At 33.8% G+C, this 21,160-nt stretch overlaps 2 protein-coding genes across 10 annotated transcripts; both read left to right on the plus strand.

Annotated features, from left to right (window-relative positions):
- The first annotated feature begins 4,162 nt into the window (after positions 1 to 4,162).
- Positions 4,163 to 10,675, plus strand: LOC101221298 (gamma-tubulin complex component 5). 7 transcript variants are annotated; one of them, XM_031884401.1, is made up of 18 exons: positions 4,163 to 4,323; positions 4,506 to 4,616; positions 4,709 to 4,972; positions 5,100 to 5,197; positions 5,387 to 5,445; positions 5,540 to 5,709; positions 5,794 to 5,904; positions 6,262 to 7,224; positions 7,314 to 7,466; positions 7,559 to 7,658; positions 7,745 to 7,839; positions 8,146 to 8,337; positions 8,431 to 8,487; positions 8,580 to 8,651; positions 8,772 to 8,870; positions 9,208 to 9,339; positions 9,422 to 9,595; positions 9,741 to 10,675. In XM_031884401.1, exons 2-18 carry the CDS (start codon positions 4,506 to 4,508, stop codon positions 9,909 to 9,911), a joined length of 3,021 nt encoding a protein of 1,006 aa, XP_031740261.1. In that variant the 5' UTR covers positions 4,163 to 4,323; the 3' UTR covers positions 9,912 to 10,675. The 7 variants fall into 7 exon arrangements, with proteins under 7 accessions (XP_031740261.1, XP_031740260.1, XP_031740262.1 ...); XM_031884400.1 differs by having other exon boundaries at positions 4,164 to 4,323; positions 4,495 to 4,616; XM_031884402.1 differs by having other exon boundaries at positions 4,164 to 4,323; positions 4,495 to 4,616; positions 5,540 to 5,691.
- Positions 10,676 to 11,449: 774 nt separating this feature from the next.
- Positions 11,450 to 20,030, plus strand: LOC101221535 (CST complex subunit CTC1). Of its 3 annotated transcripts, XM_011655788.2 has the most exons (18): positions 11,450 to 12,659; positions 12,754 to 12,872; positions 13,159 to 13,233; positions 13,319 to 13,397; positions 13,506 to 13,568; positions 13,667 to 13,744; positions 13,841 to 14,047; positions 14,328 to 14,432; positions 14,542 to 14,811; positions 15,105 to 15,584; positions 15,705 to 16,310; positions 16,409 to 16,500; positions 17,428 to 17,611; positions 17,787 to 17,901; positions 18,133 to 18,464; positions 18,567 to 18,763; positions 19,038 to 19,193; positions 19,377 to 20,030. In XM_011655788.2, the coding sequence occupies exons 1-16, from the start codon at positions 11,517 to 11,519 to the stop codon at positions 18,732 to 18,734; spliced, it is 4,116 nt and encodes a 1,371-aa protein (XP_011654090.1). In that variant the 5' UTR covers positions 11,450 to 11,516; the 3' UTR covers positions 18,735 to 18,763; positions 19,038 to 19,193; positions 19,377 to 20,030. The 3 variants fall into 3 exon arrangements, with proteins under 3 accessions (XP_011654090.1, XP_031740668.1, XP_031740669.1); XM_031884808.1 differs by lacking the exon at positions 13,159 to 13,233; XM_031884809.1 differs by lacking the exons at positions 18,133 to 18,464; positions 18,567 to 18,763; positions 19,038 to 19,193; positions 19,377 to 20,030 and having other exon boundaries at positions 16,409 to 16,465.
- Positions 20,031 to 21,160: the final 1,130 nt, after the last annotated feature.

Raw genomic sequence — 21,160 nt, forward strand, 5'->3', positions numbered from 1 at the left:
TTCTTATAAAAAAAAAAAAAAGAAAAATGATGGTTTCATTGAAACATTAACTTAAGGGGCAAAAATGGAACAAGACTTCAAAAAATAACATACAAAAGTCATGTAGAAAACAATACACAAGGGTCATGCAAATGGCCGCCCAACTAATAATAAAAAATGGTAAACACAACCAAAATTTAGATTTGAAGAACGAAGGAGATAGGGCGTATTTGAAATAAATTTTTAAATTAGAGCGTTGTCTATCACTCAAATAAATCAGATAGAATGAGAGTTTTGGACGAGAGAGAAAATAGTAAAAAAAAAATATGTAACTTCTCTGTCGGTAAAATAAATTATAATATATTTACAAATTATAACAAAATTTTGAATTGATACATATAATATGTATCAATGTCAATATTAATATAGCAAACAATATCTATTACTAATAAAATTCGAAAATTTTGCTATATATTATACATATTTTATTAAATTTTATAGTTTTGACAATTTTTGCTACTTATTAAAGGTTTGAAAAATAATAAAATTACGATGGAGAAGTTGATAGGAAAAACGACCACCACCAATGGAGAGCATAAAACTCAGATTCGGTAGGTTTTTTTAAATATATATTTTGGGTTAAGTTTGGTTAACTTCGTTATTTTAGCAATGAAATAGTAGGAAAAATAAATAAATTGTTTTATTAATTTTGTTTTTCTAAAAAAATTGTTTCTTAGAAGACTTTGAGTCATTGCTTCATTATTATTTATTTTGCCTTTTTTAGGTGATGATGAAGTAAATGACTGTGCGCCCTCGTCAACTTGCACATCATTATTGTTTGGATGTGTATGTAAATCAAATCAAGTAGGCGTTGGAGATAATAAAAGTTATAATAGCTTGTGTTGAAATAGAGTTATAATATGTACGTAAATCAAATGAGAAATCTTTTTGTTCGGGTCTATAAAATGTAAATACTTTATTTATTTTTTTTCAGTTTCTTAACTTTATATGTTTTACTTTGACGGTATATATTTTGGTCATTTAAATTTTAATAATTTTGATTCTAATATGATAGTAATATTATTAACTTTCTTTAAAATTTTGAAAATTTGTTATTTTTCTTTATAAACTTTTGAATTTGTTCTATAAAAATATCATTTAGTTTTAAAGTTGTTTCAAATAAAAAGATAGAAATTGATTTGGAAGCCAATCTGGCATTAAATATCCATTGTCATGCTAATTTTCATAAATGATATTACGATCTCTTTATGCAAATTTTTATATAATTTTTTAATAAATCTAAATCTTTAAAGATACATATGGACAAAATTCTTCATGTTATTTTTCTTGTAGCGCAATTAAATTTGTAAAATATATTTTTAACTACGTATTTATATTAAAACAATGATTGATAGAGAATAGAAAGAGAGAAAATACATAAAAGGAGAGAGGAAGATGAGCAATTCGAAGAAGAAAGACACGAAGAAAATAGAGGAAATGAGAGAGGAGGAGTAAGGAATAGGGACATGGAATAAATTGAAGTGAGAAATAATGACATCAAATAAATTGAAAAAGAAGTAGAATAGTCATAATCTTAATTTTAGGATTATGACAAAAAATGCAATGAAAAATAGATTCACTCGATCTCTCTCAGTCTCACTAATATCGGTTGGTGTCACTCTCGCCATCTCCAGTTGTGTTGCATTCGTCCATCTCAAGTTTTTGGCCTCTTCGTTTCGCTCTTGCTCGCCAGTTTACAGAGATCGCATGGACTAAACCAAATATTTGGATGGGGAAGTTACGCTAAAAAAGAAGCAGATGAACGAACGAAATAATATAAATGAATGATTTGACATTTTAAACGTTTAAACTGGTTCATCTTATAACATTTTCCCCCCACATTCTTGACAGGTTTGAAATTGTACATACTTTAAATTATACACAAATAGCGCCATGTTTATTTTGTACAAATTAAAATTTTGAAAAGATGTTTGATAATATTTAAGTACTATTCTCTCAAATAAATCATATATTAATTTTATACATTTATTTTCAAATATAACAAAAACGAACCAAAATATTTATAAATATAGCAACATATTAGCGATAGTTGTTTTGATACATACTAATAGATATCAATATAAATTACTATACGTCATTGATAGATTATAAAATATTGTTATATTTGTAAATATTTTCAATAGTTTTATAATTTAAAACAACGCTCTTAAATCTAAACTTCTAGGTTATTTCAAATATATTTTACAGATACTAGTTCATTAAAATTATTATGATGTGTGGAACGTTTCTCCTAAATAGTAAAACAATACGTAGAAAAATAAATAAATATCTAATAAAATAGTATTTCTATTTTCATGTTTTAGATATATAATTTTGATAATATACTTATACCACGACTAATTGTAATTTATTCTACACACGGACTATTAGATTGAATACAAAGTACTAAATTAATTTACATATACAATGTTGAAAAAACATGGTTGTTATTCGTAAATTACATGACAATTTTCAAATATAACAAAATGAAAAAAATATAAAATATTCTCAAATATTATCGTTCATTTATCACAAATATAAATTATATTATTTTGCTATATATATTTTTTAAAGTTAGATTTAAAATACATTCACAAGTAAAATAGAAAGGCATCTTATTTTTTGAAAAGTTGAGAATAACCAAAAGGCATAAAGCAACATTAAAATAGTCTACCAAACAACGCGTAATGATTTTCTTTCTATGTCCATAAGTGGGGATTGGATAATTAAATAGCGTTCAACCATTTTCTCATTGAGACCTTTAAAAGTAGTCTAAAACACAATTAATCTTTTATTCAAAAACTCCTTATCTATCTACTTTTTCGATCGTCGTTACAAATATGTTGTTCAAAGATTAGTCGTGCATTTTTCTTATCTTTTGCATCATTCCAATTACCTCCTCTACAAAATGGTTTCGGTAGCAGAAGAATTGCCCAACACAAAATAACATACGGATTGATTCGATTTCTTACGGTCTTATTTGATAAATTTTTTCTCTCTTTAAATTAAACTTAAAATACTGACACGAACTCAACCTGTAAATCTATTATTTTATTATCTACTTTCCATCCGGGTTTTTTTTATTATTATTATTATAGCGGATCTTTGAAATCTTAAAAACAAAGATGGTTTTAGAAAACTTGTTTATGTTTTTTTTTTTTTTAAAGTATGGCTTATAATTCAACTCTTATACTTAAGATAAATGAAAATTACTATACAAACGTTGGAAAGTAACATGTTTGATTTTTAAAAAATGAAAACAACAAATTAAATAATTATCAAACGGATTCTAAAAGATCTGATTATGTATTCAAATGGCTATCTTTTTTCTTCAAACTTTCACTTAGATTAATATAGCTCTCTTTAAGATCCTACTACCTTCTAAATGAATCAATGAAATTTCAATGATTTAAGGTTGAACTCGGTTTTTTTAATAAATAAATAAATACTTTTTGAAATATCTAGTAATAATATATAACAAATAGATTCTATGTGATAAAATAGTTTTAAGGATTAAATTGGTTTTAACTTTAAAGTCTAAAGATTTAAAATTTAATTGCTTAGAAAAAAATAAAATATAAGGATTGTTTCTATTTAAAAAATGTAAAATATAATAAAAAAAATTAAAAGATGATAGATATTGGTGTCAATAATATTCTTACTATATTTTATAAATAGTTTTAGTATTAACTCTTCAAATTTAAATTAATATGTTTAATATACTTATAAAATGTTTTAGGGTAAATAATGAAAAAACAAAAAAGATTGTTGCACATTTTATTTTGTATATAACAACATTTAAAAAAATTACAAATATAACAAAATTTGTCCAATTCTATCAATGATATTCACTAATAAACCATGTTATAAAAATTGGTCTATCACCGATAGATCATACAAGTCTATCAATGATAGTTTTTCTATATTTGTAATTTTTTAAAAAATGTTGCTATATCTTTAATTATTATGGATGAAATTGTCATGTAATACCGGATGAGTTGGCTAGAGTTCACTCGTGGGCCAAAAGATAATTGGGCTTGAAAGTTATAGGACCATAAACAGCCCAAACAGAGAGCCCAATCTCATGCGTCGTTTCCCATTTCTCCACTTCGTGTCAGACCATCGTCAAAATTGTGTTGGTGACATTTGAAGAATATTTGGAGCCAAATTTCAGTCACACTGAGCACAAACTCAAGCATTCGAAAGTGAAGAAACAGATAGCATATACCACTTTCACTTTCAATCAACACTATATGGAGATCGAACTCCCATGCAATTAATTAGGTAAGCCCTAATTTCTTGTGTGTATGTACTAAATCTTCTGCACGAGGCTTTCTCTACATACTGCTGCATGTTTTTCCAGGGAATTGTGGCAGCTATCTGTTACAATTTTAGTGTGTTATGATCGTTGGGGTGTAGTTGGAGATATCTCTGATTTTCTGAATTTGTAATTAGTGTTCTTTCAGATGGAGCAAAGGAAGAGTAAAAGTTTGATTGACTGCACTAGCGATATATTCGCTAATGGGATTCATTTTGCAGCGCCAATTTCCTCCTTGAGGACGAGTGAGCTTGATCTGGTGTGTGTTGGGTTTTTTATATTTTGTATCACACGTCTGTAGATTTTTCCGCGGGTTTAGTTTTAGCTATGAATTTTTTTCTCTTTATGTAGGTGCGCGGTGTATTACAAATGTTGCAAGGATTTTCCGGTTCACTTTTTAGTTGGGATTGCAGTGGGAAGAAATTTTGTGTGAAAAGTGGGATATATGTTTCTCACCTCTCCCGATCTAGCCTTCTTGCCATTCTCAATCAATTTATGTATGCAGCGACTTGTCTTCAGTTGACACAGCTCGTATTGCAAGAAGTTAATACAGCTGCAAAGTCAGCTCCTCCTACTTTAAGGGCGTTTGTTACGTCTGTTTCTTCCTGGCTGAAGGTATGTGTATGGTGGTGGTAGTTTGTCATTGTTGTTGTTTCCCTTTGCTCCCCGAGCTAGAAGCCTTAGTTGATATCAATTTTGGCGTAGTATGGATATGCCACTAAGAATAATTGTTTTTGGGCAGAGGCTGCGTGATATAGCATTGAAGGAGGAGATTAAACTTAATGATGCTGGCTCTGGAACCACTCCTACTTTAATGGGTTTAGCTGGCTCTTTATCGAGGTTTTATTTTGTTTAAAAAAATGTGGTCTATATAATGATTAATGAACTTGGTGAATTTCTTCAGGTTGAGAAATGGTGTTGCTGGACACCCATTTTCTTGCATGCTCATTTTGCTAGATTTTCAATTAGAAAAAAATGATTTTATCAGCCATTTTGCCCTAAAGTAAACATCCCTAATAATTGGTATAGGATTGCTATCATCCTACTTCTGTTCCAAAACCCAATCTTTATTGGACATACGCTCTTTGGTGATGCTCTCTTTTATCCTATTTAAACCTATCTTTTTTACATCTGCATCGGCACTTCCTGACGATGACTTATTTGAAATCAGTCTTTGTTCAGGTGCTGAATATTTATTACAAATTATCCACAAAGCCATTCCCAAAGTATTCTTTGAATCCAGTGCTGCAATTACCCCTGCTGATTTGGCAGTTCATGTGCTTGACAACCTTTACAAGAAGCTTGACGAAGTATGCTTGATACAAAATGGTCAGGTTGAGAGAACTGTTGTTGTATGCATCACTTTGAGTTTTTTTTTTTTTTTTTAAATTGTTCTTATTCATACTGTCTGGGTTAAAAAAATTTAATTCTTGCAGGAAGAAACTTACCAAATGCTGCTTCATATATTTGTTGGAAGTTTATTGCCTTATATTGAGGAACTTGATTCCTGGGTTTTTGAAGGAATACTTGATGATCCTTTTGAAGAGGTAACTTTCTTGGGATTTCTTTGTACGATTGTTTATACTTTTGCATCTTAATTGGTACATCCTCCACTCAGACTTACAGATTCACTGTTGTGGAATTTTCCATGCCATTTGCTTGGCAATCTTGGATTTTTTAGTTAGAGTATGGTGTATACATTCTTTAAGATTTTTTTTTTTGTGTGCGCTCGCGTGTGCACATGTGTCTGATTGATTTGTTAATATGTGGTGGCCACCTGGTTTTTAGTTTATTCTACGCAAGAGTGCTTTCTTTATTCTGTTGTGGATTTTTTTCTTTCCGTAGCGTTTAGCAATGGTACGTGTGAATTTTGTATGCCTTTTCACACATTTTTTTCCCTCCAGTTGTTCTTCTATGCTAATGAAGCAGTCTCAGTTGATGAACACGATTTTTGGGAAAAGAGTTATTCTTTAAGATCACTGAGGTTGGATGGCGAGGTCAATTTATCAATAAAAAAGGAAACAAGTGAAAGAAAATCCATTTCTTTGTCTCATTTGCTGAAGGGAAAAGACCAGTACACTGGAGGCTCAATAGCATGCCCCCTGTTTATGAAGGACATAGCTAAGTCAATAGTTGCTGCTGGAAAGTCTTTGCAGCTCATTCGTCATGTTTGTGAAACATCTCCCGCGTCAGAAAAACAAAATGGTGAAGAGTTTACTGCTAGTGGTGATTTTGGAGGAAGTTTGGCGAGGCTATCTTTGTCGGAGCTTTTCTGTGTGTCATTGGCAGGTTTAATTGGTGATGGTGATCACATATCTAGGTACTTCTGGAAACATGACCAATATAATCTTGAGACAGTTTCCTCCTTCAAGACCCGCACAAACTGTTCTGAAGTAGAAAATGGCATTGATGGGTCAACATGCAAAGGGAAACATTGGTTTAGTTTACTGGTAGATGCATTGGCGCAGAAAGGAAGTGTCAGTTTGAAGTCTGGACACAAGGATGTGAATAAGCCCGTTGGTAAAGGAGAAAATTATATGACACTTGATATAAAAAATTGTTTATGCTCTTTGGAATCATTCCACCCTGAAAATCCAGTTATGACAGTGTGCACTGCAATCCTGAAAGATAACATAAATGATTGGAAAAGATTGAACCTCTCTAGATGTTACAACTTGCCCCCATTAAACGATGAGAGTTTATTTAAGGCAATAATAGGTGATGAGGACACACCCTTTTCTGAAACAAAAGGGACAGATTTTACTTTTGGTTTTCAGTTTGATAAATCCAAACATGTTCATTTGCAAAAAGAAGCAAAGCTGATTGAAACATTGCTTCCTTTTCCCACACTTCTCCCTGCATTTCAGGTATTCTCTTTTTGTAATTTAATGATGCTCTGGAGCTTGTAGCTGTTTTGGCTTGGTTTCTTTCAATATTAATTCCATTATTGGCACAGGATGATCTCCATATTTCAGATCTCTTGCCCTTCCAGAAGAATAGCACTCTTCCTTCAAGGTTTCTAAGCTGGATGCAAAATATCATGCCAAGGACAATGCCACTTACGATGGTCATTATGGAAGAATGCCTTGTTGTATATCTGAGACAGCAGGTAGATCTTTGAATCTCTTATACTGAACTATAGATTTATAGTGTGTGTGTGGTTGATATTTAGATATTATATATTAAACATAACTTCTGTAGGTGGATTACATTGGCAAACACGTTTTATCAAAGTTGATGAATGAATGGAGATTGATGGATGAGCTAGCTGTCTTACGTGCTATTTATTTGCTAGGATCAGGTATTTGTTAAGCTTTCTACTATATGATCCTGATTTAATTTTGCCAGTTTGTTTGCATATCGTTGGTAATGTCTTCATATTTTCAGGGGATCTGCTGCAGCACTTTTTGACTGTAATTTTCAATAAACTGGACAAGGGAGAAACGTGGGATGATGATTTTGAGTTGAATACTATATTACAGGTGCACTCTTGTCTTTATTTTTCCAAATATCATTATTTATGCTTTCCAAAATTTTCACTCTCCAGTTGTGGGCCATCTTGTTTGCATAATCTAAAACTACCAAATAGCATTCTCATGGTTAGGATAAGTAACAGTAAAAATGCAACCTGATGTTTCTGAGGTATGAACTAGAGCAGTAAAAGCCTTTATCTTAACGTTGTGGAGTCCTAGATTACCAATTTTAGTGGTTTCTTTCTTTGAGTGTAATATCTTCCATACACGCCAGTGGTTTGTATAAGTTGAAGATAAGTCTGTATGTGGTTGCAGGAATCTATAAGAAACTCTGCCGATGGTATGCTATTAAGTGCTCCTGAATCTCTGGTGGTGTCTATTGTCAAAACTAATTCTTTGGATGGCGACGAGCAATCTAATTTAGCGAAACTACCCTCAACCCCACATAAAAGCTCTTCACCTTTCTTTGGAATGGATGGACTTGATTCACTTAAATTTACATACAAGGTTTTCCCGTGAAGTATTTTCAATTTATTTGTATGCCTTCTCTATTACTCACGGATTGCATTTAATATGTTTGAATTGAATTTTGCTGTTTAGGTATCTTGGCCACTTGAGCTTATTGCCAACACTGAGGCAATTAAAAAGTATAACCAGGTCATTCTTCTTAACTTCCATTTAATCCACACATAAATTTGTACCTTTTCAGGTTTCTTTATGTTGTTAATTGTACGTTTCATTTTATATAGGTGACAGGGTTTTTGTTAAAGGTTAAGCGTGCCAAGTTTGTGCTTGACAAAACTAGGCGTTGGATGTGGAAGGTTCTGCCCTATATTTCAACCTTTGTTTGATTCACGCTATCTTCTTTTGTGGAGGGTTCATGTTCAATCATGATGAGTACATTTCAAATGTGTCTAATTTTGGTAGCTATTATCTCTCAGGGTAAAGGAACTCCTAAAAATAATAGTAAGCGCCACTGGCTGGTGGAGCAGAAACTCCTTCATTTTGTGGATGCCTTTCACCAATATGTCATGGACAGAGTAAGGATTTCACCTTGCTTAAAAGTACTTACACCTACATGTCACTCTTTCTGATCCTTGGAATCTTTGGAAGCATTGGCTGCAGCACATTGCACTGTGATGCAATCTGGCACGCCAAACTAAAAAATTTCTCCATTGAATCATAGTTCTTCACTTTGATTGATTTACCTTTATAATTATATTTCAATTTATTCTTCTCCCTTTATTTTTTCAATTCAATTTGAGGCTGAATAAATAAAAGTCTATGGTTTCATTCTTATTACATATGTTTGTTGTAAACCTTCTGATTGATCAAATAATCCCACGTCCTAAATTTTAACCAAGATTCTTTATGCAGGTCTATCATAGTGCCTGGCGTGAACTCTGTGAAGGTATGGCTTCTGCACAATCTTTGGACGGAGTTATTGAAGTGCATGAAGCATACTTGCTGACGATTCATAGACAGTGCTTTGTGGTTCCAGATAAGCTGGTCGGTATTTTACTCTACATTTCTTCTTTTGTACTATGCTGCCTCTTCACGACAAATTGTTGAAAAGATTTATTTGAATCAGTGGGCTCTTATTGCTAGCCGAATCAATGTTATTCTTGGGTTGGCCCTAGATTTTTACTCCGTGCAGCAGACATTGAGTAGTGGTGGAGCAGTTTCTGCAATTAAGCTTCGGTGTGAAATGGAGGTCGATCGTATAGAGAAACAATTTGATGACTGCATTGCTTTCCTTCTCAGAGTGAGTTTATGCTCTCTCTTTTCTCTCATCACCATTGAAATGTTAAAAAAATCCATCAAAGCCAAAAGGCATGGTGTCTATATTTGTGTTACACACAAATATGTTAGGTGGTCATATTTAATATGCAAGTATCATGAACATGCAGGTCCTGTCATTCAAGCTAAACGTGGGGCACTTCCCTCACTTGGCAGATCTGGTTACAAGAATAAACTATAGCTACTTTTACATGTCTGATAGCGGGAACTTGAGAACTGCCCCAAGCTCTGAAACCGTTTCTTCCAGACTTGGGAAAACATTTATGGGAAGAACAGATTAACTTTTATCCATCTTTTTGGTATTTCCTCTCAAGGCTAGTTAATCCAAGTGCTTTGAGTTCATTGTTGGAATTAGTTGATGTTTCTAGTAAATCAGCATAACCTTCTGTTTTCTGATGGGATCGTCGTGTCAAGTATTTCTGTCAAAACACCTGGACGCCTTCACTGCAAATTGCTTCATGGTCAGCTCTTTGAAGTCACCACGTTCTGCAGAGTTTTTTTCTTAACCTGTTCACTCCTTTGGCATCTCAACATGGGCAGATCACTTTTCCATGAAGGCTGGCGTAACAATGTACAAAATTTAACCTAGTTTGAAGTGTTTGTTTTAGTCTCGATGACTTGGCCATGGAGTAAGAGATTCCTCTTCCATAATCTAACAAAAGCAAGTTGCAGTGTATCTCATCTTCAAGATCTCTTATTACTTGGTGAAATTTAGAATGGGCTGTATGTAACTTCCTTTAGTGCCCAGAATTTTCATAGCAAATCTTGCATTGTTCAACCTATGAAACATCCGGATGAAGCCTGGGAACATGCTTCCTTGACCTTTAACCTTTTCCTTTTTCCTCTAGCGATAACTTGTGAATTACATGTTCTTCTAGAGCCTTTTACAATCCAACTTTTTTTTTTGGCCACTTGTAATTTTGTAAAGCAAACGAGTATTGGAAATTTCCAGCAGGCCATTCTGGAAGTTGTTTATTTTTTACTATGGAAATTTGAATGTTCTATTTTAAAAGATTACGCTTTGTCTATCATTTTGGTTCCTTTATTTTTGGAGTCGATCATTTGTACTTCTAATTTTAAACAAGTCGCCCCTTGTGCTTTTCTTATATAGGGATGACTTATTTGTTTACTGCCATTGCAAATTTAACGTAGCATGCACCAAAATTATACTTCATTGGACAACCTAAATTAAAAATGTCAACCTTTTCACTTATAACTATGGCATGGCCCATGAATTGTACTCTCTTTTAAATATATTGCATCAAATCAAATTTAAAATATGCAAATGTTTTCTTAAGAATGTCAATAGAATTGAATGGAATTAGGGGTTTGACAAAGTTGTTTGATTTATTAATTGATTTTTTTCCTCAAAGAGCAATTCATCACACAAACAAACGTAGAAGTGAATTTAGGGTCACTTGCATAAATCATATTTAAGTAAAAACTAATAGAATATATAGTTTAGTATAAAACAATTGCATATATAAAACTCAATTTTGAGTGTTATTTCTTGAATTTATCAATTTAAAAATTTATCACTAATAGATGCTATCATTTGATGCAACTATCAATTGTTATCATCTATAGGTGCTATCAATGCATACTTTTTATCAGATATGTTTTCTGATTTTTTTAGAAATGTGGATGGCTATCATTTGCAGGTTGAGTTCAAAATTTGTTTGGACCAACAGTATTGGGCTTTTACATCATGAAATTCAATGGGCCAGATACTGGGCCTGGGTCTATGATTCTTCTTACAACCTGTTTGTATTTCCTTTAAAAAGCGCTTCCCTTCATATTTTCCCGCTATCTTCCCTCGCTTTCTGTTTTCTCCGGCTTTCCCCTCGAGTGAATGCACGGAAGGAAGAAGCGGAGCAGCCATTAAGATGGAGAATGTCAAAGTTCTCACCATTTCCGACCTAATCCAGTGCCGTCTTCCTCTAACCGGAACTTACAATTTTCATCAATCTTCTTCATTCAATTCACTCCCAACAGAATTGCTTCAATCAAATCCAAGACCAGTTCCATCTAACTCCTCATCTCCTGCCGAATCCAATCCCAACCCTGAAGTTCTTACTTCTCTTAAATATCCCACCATCCTCATTGGAACCCTAACTCTCCCTTTCGATGCTCCTCGGTCGTCCATCTTAAAGCCTTTCTGTTCATGCCCCACCAACAATTGCTTCCAGTTCACTGATGGTTCCGGTACTGTTTGCTGTGATATACTTGATATCGACATTCGAATGTTCGGGAAAGAGATTCGGGTCTTATCTTGGAATTTCATTCCGTTGAGAAGCGCTGGTGGTTTCTTGGAAATTATTAAATGGGAATTTCTTTCCCCAAGCTGGGTACTTCGTCAATGCTCCGATGTCGATCCAGTTCTCTTGGATATAGGTACTTTCTCTACGCCTACCGATAAGTTGAAGGTTCGGCACTGTGTTTGTGGTTTATTACAGTCGGTTGGTCCAATTACTATTGTTCCGTGCACATTAGGACAGAGGAATTTACAGATCAACGGGAAGTCTGATTCTTCTGCGGTCTCGAAAAAACTTCGAGGGTTTATGGCTCATATAATGATCTGCGAGTGTCGGTCATGTACTTCTAAGGAACCAATGAGTTTACCCGACAATTCAGTTCGAGAACTTAATACTCATTCATTTGTTAATCCAACAATTGTGTATCTTTGCGGTTCAGCGTCGTCTTGGCATCCTGTCCTATCGAAATTTGTGGGTTTAGGGTTTATAAATTTTTGGGGTTTGAAAAAGAAGTTGGTTTCCATTGGTAAGGCAGAGTCCTGTTTGATGTATGTCACCTCGGAGAAATCCTCTCTCCATTTATCTAGGTTATCTCGTACAAGGCTTCCATGCAAGAAAAGTGTCATCAAGGGGAAGGGAGAATGTGGATCATACACTGGTATAATTAAAGGAGTATATATGCAAGGAATGCTTGTTGAGCTCGACAACGAGGTCTGGGTTTTGTTGACCGATCATTTTCTTTCTCCACCTCATAGCATTAGGGTGGGCGCCATTGTGAGTCATTTCTGAACGTTCAATATAAGAGCAGTGGAGATCTTTTTTGACGGTGTGTTATCCATAATGCTATTCGATTTTTGCCTTTCTGTAGATATCGGTTCGGAATGCACACTTTGTGAATCCTAGATTTCCTTGGTCAAAATTGCTTTTACTTGGTACTTGCGCCAAAACTAGCATCTTTGTGCAGCTATTTTCTCCATTGGAAACCAAGTGAGTAGTTTTACCGTCGTTGTCTTCTTCATTTCTGTTTGACAAGCTGTTATAGATATCATTTTTCATTGAATCATGGAGATTTAGTGTCTTTTTTTTGTCCTATTTTCCTTCAGTTTTTCGTTTATACCCTCTATTTTTGTTCCTAATATTGATTTTCTTGCAATGGTGATTTGCTTTTCATTATTTTCAGCATCCAAGGTTCATTTATTCCCATTGGTAGTGGTACTTTAAATCTTGGTTGGAACACATTCCCTTTGGATAACTAAAATTGAAACTTTTGCAGATGTCACGTCCTTTCTCAGTCAAGATCTATGTTGGGGAAGTTTATCCCCACCTTACCCTTTTCGACTAGATTATGGTACTTAGATTTTAACGATTCTTTAATCTTGTCTAGGAGCACTATGATATTGATCTGGTTGACTTATTCAAGTGATTTGTTTCAGGGTATTGTTTCTTATTTCATCTTTCCGAAAGATGTTTGCTGGGAATTTATCTGAAAAAGAGATTTTGGGATCAAAACATGTAATCTTCTCTCACTGTCTTCATGAACCTTTCTCCCGGACTGCTGCCCTTTTATGTTAAAACAAACTTCTCTCATGAGCTCATTTTGTTGGTGCACGGTATTATCAGAATGAAGGACTGGTTCAAATGTATGCAAAATTGCATTTACCTATGTCAATGTATCGATATCAAGTAAGGAGGCTTTTTTTGTTCCATGATGAATGAATGAAGTATCCTTTTTTCCTTGTAATTCTTTGATGCCATTCACTATTCTTTGTTTTTACTGGCAGCATGGATCAATGATGAAACTGTATGAGCATGATTCATGTGGCTGTGCCAGTGAACCATGCAACATTAACCTTGAAACTGTAAGTTTAGGTTCAGTTTATCTTTATTTATATGTTGTGTGAATTAGTTCACCTTTAGGCTCACATCACATGCTTATTTCTGCCTCTTGGTTTCAGGTGGTCCCTGTCTCTGTTCTAATTTTTTATTGTAATTCTACATGTATGAGAACCATGAGTTTGAAAAATGAAAAAGTTGTTCAGTATGAATACAACCAGCTTGACCACTTCAGACTTCTACCACGTGGAGGTAAATCTTCTCATGATACACCCAGGAAAATTTATCGTAGCGAAGACATTGGCTTTGTTTTGGTTGGTAGTTTGAAGGTTAGTAAAATGCCTTGTTTCTTTTCATCTCAAATGTAAATTTGAACGCTCCGTAAGTTTGTGTCGTAATAGAGGTTTTGAGTTGTTAACTAGGATGATATGAAGGAATGCAAATTTGAAGATTGATTCTGCATCCCTTGCTGTTCTTATTGTGATATATTTCTCCATGTTTAGATAAGTTTATATTTTAAAATTTTTAATTAACTCACAGTGTCTTGTTAAATATAGTTTTGAAGAAACTATAAACTTCAGCTTATCTAAGCATGCATTAACTTTCCAGATTTCCACGTATTCTGGAAGATTGCAATTGGTTGATGCAACTGGAGGTATTGATGTTATGGTACCAGATCTTCCGTCAACTTGGAACGTAAATGGCATATATGAGGTAAGTTCTGTTGTCAGTTTTAGCATTCTAGTTATGGTTTTTAGCTGCATATTGATGGGTGATTGCTATTTGTAACCACAGTCACACTCTGACCACTTGGGTCTTTCAGGTATCAAAGTATATTGTGGTCATTGAAGGCATTCCACAAATGGAGAAGTATTTGATCAATCAGTCATTCTCATGCCGGAGATTTTTTCAGAGCGTCTCATCAGAAAGAGATCTTAGCACAACAATTTATGTTTATTTTCAGTACAGAAACGCATCGTGCAAAAAACTTCCTTCATATTCTTGCAATGACAATGCATCTGATCTTGTGATATTCGAAAGTGGAACTTATGATTTGCTAGAAGTAACACACAAGTTTCCCATGTCACAAAAGGTACAGTCTATTATTGTTTCCATTTCTATGGCATTTTTTATACTCGTAATAGAAGGTTGTAAACTTCTTCTCTGTTGTTTTGTTACTCATAAAGCACTGAAAGTTTGTAAACCTTTAGAAGTAATCTATTTTCTTTTCTATCATTGTTTGTACAATTTATAACTTATATGATACTGACAAGGTTAAGAAGACTAAGGACAGAAGAAAAGAGAATATTAGTTCTAGCATTAATTGTTCTGTTAAAAAGTTATCCCTTGTTTAGACTTGGAAAGTGTTTTTGTTCATCTTTCTAGTTTCAAGGCAAACATTTGGCACCAAACACGTCAAGCATGTTCGTTGAGGCTGTCCTCCATCCTTGGAATTTATTTCTCACCGAAAGTGAGAAAAAATATTCAACAAAGGTTTCATTGAAGCAGCAGAGGGAAGATGCTGGAACTGCAAATGATCCGAAAGATGTTAATAAGAGACTTAAAATTGATGATCCATCAAGGAGGGTAGAAGGTTCAAGTATAGCATGTGACTCTGACCAGTCTAGCTGTGGGTTTAGTGGTTGTTGCGCTTGTTACAAAGTACCTAATGAGGAACAGAAATGCTGCAACTTGAGTCTTCACAGAATTTCTTGTATTGCTACTATTAGGAGTTCAGATCATAGAAGCCAGTACATAGGATTCTTGCAGAACACAAGAACTGAACCAAATAGTGGTGGGGGTTCCAGATTAAGTGCTCAAAAGATTTTGTTAGAGATTCGGCCTGAAAACTTTTCTAAATATCAGGTGTGCATCAATCATTACTGCACACAATTGTTATCTTATTGCGTTATATATGTTTATGTATATCACTCCCTTTTTCTTTATCAGTATAAAGGCAATAATATGCTTTTATCAACATGTCAGTTCCTGCAGATTGGTAGTTTCTACATCACAAAACGTAATAACAATCATTCTCTGTTCAACATGGAGGAAAGCAATTGTGTCAACAGCCAAAAATTTCTTATAACTTCATGTACTCAATTATGGTGCATCTCATTCACTTTTGGTAATGATATTCTCCATGGTACTGAATCAAACAACACTCAGTTCAGTGACTTTCCCATCTGTGATGGTGGAGTGATCTCAGGAGATCAGATTGATTTGCACTGCAGATCCCTTTCAGATATCTATCTTCATCTTCCCGCAAATGCAAAAGATAGTTTGGTGTTTGATCTTGAAAAACAGGAAGAAAATTCAACCAAACTAGTTATAAAACCTGAAGAGGCCGGCAAACCCTGTTATAGAGATGGGATATCATCAGATATGCAAACCTCTGGTTTCCATGGAACTGACTGTCTCTTTCCTGAAGGAAACTTATCATCCGTAAAAGGTCATGTGGTTGCAGTTCACGATCTTCATCAAAGTTGCATTGATTCTAATTTAGAATGTCAAAGTATTAAAGGTGGCCTGTGCAGATTCCCTGTGGGTGGGAAAAGCACTTGCATTCATCTTCTGATGGAGGACCAAATTGTATGTCTTGCTGTGCCATGCTCTCTCAACTTTGTTTTTCTATACAATGAACTATCTATGCTTTAATGCCAAATGTTTTTTGGCTTCTGATTTTCTAGGTAAAAATTTTTGGTTATCTGAAGAATCATGCTTTACCTGTTGGATTTGGACCTGGTGTGAGTGCAACTTTCCACCGAGTTTTAGAGCTTGGGTATTGTGCCCTTGTATATTGGCTTTTAAATTCATGTTTCTCTGGACACTGCATGTGTTTATTAATAAATTTCCTGCATGTTAGTCCTCTATATTGACATTTTTTTATTTCTTGTATTTTTCTAGTGATGGGAATGGGTATTGAAGTTTGTGAGAAATGAACCACTTCTAAGTACGTACCCACCAAAAAATGTCTTCGACGTGAAAAAAATCATCCATTGCTACATCAAAAAATATTGTTTTCTAACTGCTTGAAATAGTGGGTTTGGATTTTGATGAAAGTCCGTGGGTAGTTAAGAGTTACTTTGTCCTAATTTTGCCTTAAAATTTTCCTCCTTTATGATTATTGGACGATAATAAGAAACGTATATTGTGGTTTTTCTCCCTATACCAGGCTTTCCACATAGATCTTGTGTTCTTTCTTCGTCTTTATTTTTCAATACTAGCATATGTACCCTTATGGCTAAATTGGAGGGGACCACATTACGAGGGTCGTCAAGATTTAGATTTATAAAGTCTATGCTCACATCTTGATGTATTAGTGTGTTGGAATTATGATGCGTGACCTTGATCTTTGACGAAGTCAACTTCCTGTTTGGTCCAAGGAGTTTGTGGCCACTACGACTTCACAACTCCATTTCTTGTTCGAACTACCCCTCCCACCCTTTAGTTGTTTGGTCATTGTGGTTTTCCAATTTTGTAGCTTTTTTTTTTCTTTTAGAGGGGGTGTAGGTGGATGTTTAAATCATTGAAAGTATTCCGTGCTACATTATGCTTATTTAGTGTTATATATATCTCTCTCGACCTGTGTCATGGTTTCTAAATCTTGATTGCATCTTGTAACAATAGATGTTTTTTATTCTCTTCTAATTACTGAGTTACTTGAATACTGTTTCTTACTCGTTATATTTTTTCCCTGTTTTTGCAGGGATCTAAGGAGATTGATGTTGACTCCGCTATCTTTCATAGATATCAATTCTTTTAGCGTACTTGATCATTCCTTTACTGAGAAGTATCCTGACATTGTCTCCTATTCAGACACTATATCTTTGCAACTATTTTCTCAACTGATTAACTCCTCCCACTGCAAGTTAACAAAGTTCCGTTGTAGAGTAAGCTCTGCATTATATCTCACGAGAGTTGTTGCTTTAGAATTGCCTCTTTTCATTTTCCACTAAGATCGTAATGTTCTTCAATTAGGTTACTCATTGTCCCAACTCATCCTATGAAGAGTTTATGATCTTAGCTTCATTGTAGTTTATTTTTAATTTTTAAATCTTTCAACAGGTTGTTGCTGTCAATTTTTTAGTCCTGGAGAAGAACATTGATCACGTCAATTTGCAAGTTGAAATTTCTCCAAGGCAACCTCTTGTAAAGATTCCTCTTGCTGGATTCATTTTGGGTCAGTTCCTCATCTTTTAGGAAATATCAATATCATGCAACTATGAAATTTAGTAGGCTCTTTTTAGTGAAACTTATCACCGGTCGAACACATTCCACAAATCAAATAATGGAGTATAATTTAACAATGTTTGGGTCACATATGTAAACTTCCGTTCTCAACTTTTATCTTCATGTGGAGAAATCTTTGTATATCTTCTGATAATTACTCTATTGTTTGAATTTTCATCAGATGATGGCTCATCTAGATGCAACTGCTGGGCGAGTGGTGAAAGAGCAGCAGCTTTGTTGCGGTTGCATGATCCACTTCCACAGTTAGCTTTTAAGAACATTGACCGGGTATTCAAATGGACTGGGATGAATCATTACTCCCCTGGTACTGCAAGCTATCATCTGAGCAAGGTTCTGAAGAACCACGGTAGAATTATTGTGAGAAGTTGTGGATCAATCCTCAATTCTTATCAAGACCTTGATATTTCTCTTGCTTCAGATGATGCTCTCAGCAGTGCGAATGAGAGTTTTATCAAGTTCATAATAGTGAATTCATGTATTAGTGCCATTTGGGTGAGTTTATATCCCTTTGCTCCGTGAACTATAACTTGAAGTGGTGCTCCTGTCTTCTTTTACTCAGCCAGTGTTTGCACATTATGTTTTGTACTTTTGTAGACTCTCATTGGGAGTAAGTTGGATTCAGATGCTGTTAGAAATCTGTTAAAAGAACACACACTGGAACCATGGTTGATGGAGTCTCATAATATATGGGTGACGGATGTTCATCGAACAAATGCTCTTAAGGAGGCCAAAAATGCTATCCTAGAACTGGCGAACGGTTAATGGTCTTTTGTCTGCAATCAGGGTGGTAGGTAGGTATAGCATGAGTTTCTTCTTTCCCCTCCCGTTTTCTCCCATCATTGCATCCATATATGTCACATTCACTCGATTGATATTTATTTTGGTGCTTGAATCTCTTCTTCGTCTAAGTTGAGATTTCATTAGCCCATCCTGTATTCCTGTTTTCTATCAAGATCTTCTTCATAGAATGCTTGTAGCTGAGGTTTTCTGACAAAAAATTCTAGTTAATTCTCTATGGGCCTTAAATACTAATCACAATGTACTCTCTTTGTACGCTTTTGCCAGGTTTTCCAGTTCACAAATGAAGAACGCAAAGCTGGCTCCACAAAACCGAATGATTCCCTCATGGTGGTTGGTATCAAGGAGCTTGGAGCCCATCAGTCACTGTCCAATGCATGACTATCTTGATGGCCTATTAGTCAATCCCCTCACGGTGTCAAGGTTCTTGATCATATTTTAATTATTGGGAGATTTCATTTCTAACTGTTTCATGCTTGTCATTTCTTTTCAAGTTACACATTTTGGATGTTACCAAACATGCTCTTGCATCTACTTCTACACTCTCTTGATTGGATTGGAAAATTTAGAGACATGAATATAATGGGCTTCTGTTGCATATTGCAGGGACTGGCTTTTATAAGTCGTTTTAATATGGCCGGCTGTCAGTGGAGCTAGTGGCTCTCTGAGTAGAGTTCATTTAACACACTTCAGTTGTCAAGTGCAACCCGCCAATGAAATAGAGAAGGCTGCTGTGTGTTCTTGCTGTCAAATCTATGGAGGCCTTACTATTTTTGGCGTATGGCGATGCCTGCAATATTTGGAAGGAACTTGGTCGTGGCCGTGTACTGAATACTGAATTTATGTCTAGGTACAAATATTGGGAGCTTCGCTGTATTTCGATCTGTAACATCTTTGCCCTTCTGTTCAGATTGAAATAATAAAAGCGTCAACAAAAAATTGAGGTTGATGAGCATGCAGGACAAGCAATCTACGTCCACAATTGAGGTTTGCACGAATTTAAAAATCGCAATTTTTTTTTAAAACAAAGCTAGAGGGTACTTTGTTTTTAGATCTTGTGATTTGTGTTGTATTTGATTGAAAATAAAAGAACATAAATATGAGATGGTTCAAATTAGCTGATTCTCGGGTCAATATAATTTTAAAGAACTGATAATTGCAAGTATATCAATCACATCCAAACTATTTGTAGATATCGCACAATGTACAAAAAGTTTATCAATAATAGAATATGAGTAATGGATTATGCTAAATTTGTAATTGTATTGAATGCAATTAACTCAAAACCTATTTATGCAATTTCTTCCTTTTGAAGAGTTGGATTTCTTGCTTTCATAAATGTATTTTGGTGTACTATTGAAAATTGATTATCAATTTAAACAATTGTTTATATTGTCATATTTGATAATATATCTGTATATACCTATTTTAGTTTGAATATTAATTAAGGAGCAATTTGAAATATAGGGTAACAAAATATAATAAATATAGTGCTATTTATAATAATATGATGTCATTTTTATTATATAATAATATGTATATTAATATAACATAAATAGATTGAGTTTTATGATATGCGGTCTTTGGTTGTTTTTATTATTTTATTGCTCATAGTTTTCATCTAATTACTTTCCATCAAAACAATGAAATGTGTTTTAAATATTTAACTGAAATTGTTAAAAATAGCAAAATCAACCAACTTCTTATTCTTATTCCTTAGAAGCTAATTCAATCAATTATTGAATTAGTCTATAAATGTGAAATAGATTATATTTAGAATCTAAGAAAATCCAAAATATTCTTACCATGTAAATCCTGCCTAATTGACCATCAATCCTCAATATATCATTCCATCTTTTTAATGTTTTGATAGGATCCCATTGGGAAATTAGTTTTTCTTTTCTCTCTAAACCAAATAAAACATAAAATGAAATAGACCACTCACAACATTCAAAATAGTAATAATAACATAGAAATCTCCTTGAAATAGTAAGAATAATAACTTAATACAAGAGAAAATAGACAAATGATTAAAAATGGTAAACCTTTGCAAAATATTTACAAAATATAGTAAAATATCATATTCTATCAATGATAGTCATTCATAGAAATTTATCAACATCTATCATTGATAAAATCTAAAAGTTTGCTATATTTTGGTTTATCACACTATATTTGAAAATATACTTTTAAAATATTTAAAATATGATTATTTTCTTTAAAAGAAATTATAAATAAAAGTATGGAAATTTCTTCAATGTTTGATGAAATTTGGCAGTGTTATTTTGTAATAAAACATGAACTTCAATATCGACTTCTCCACATTGACTTATCTAAAATACCATTTTAACATTGTGCTTTGCTCTTTAATTCATGTACCTATATTTCTA

This window comes from Cucumis sativus, chromosome 4 (genome assembly GCF_000004075.3).
Source record: "Cucumis sativus cultivar 9930 chromosome 4, Cucumber_9930_V3, whole genome shotgun sequence".
NCBI lineage: Eukaryota > Viridiplantae > Streptophyta > Magnoliopsida > Cucurbitales > Cucurbitaceae > Cucumis > Cucumis sativus.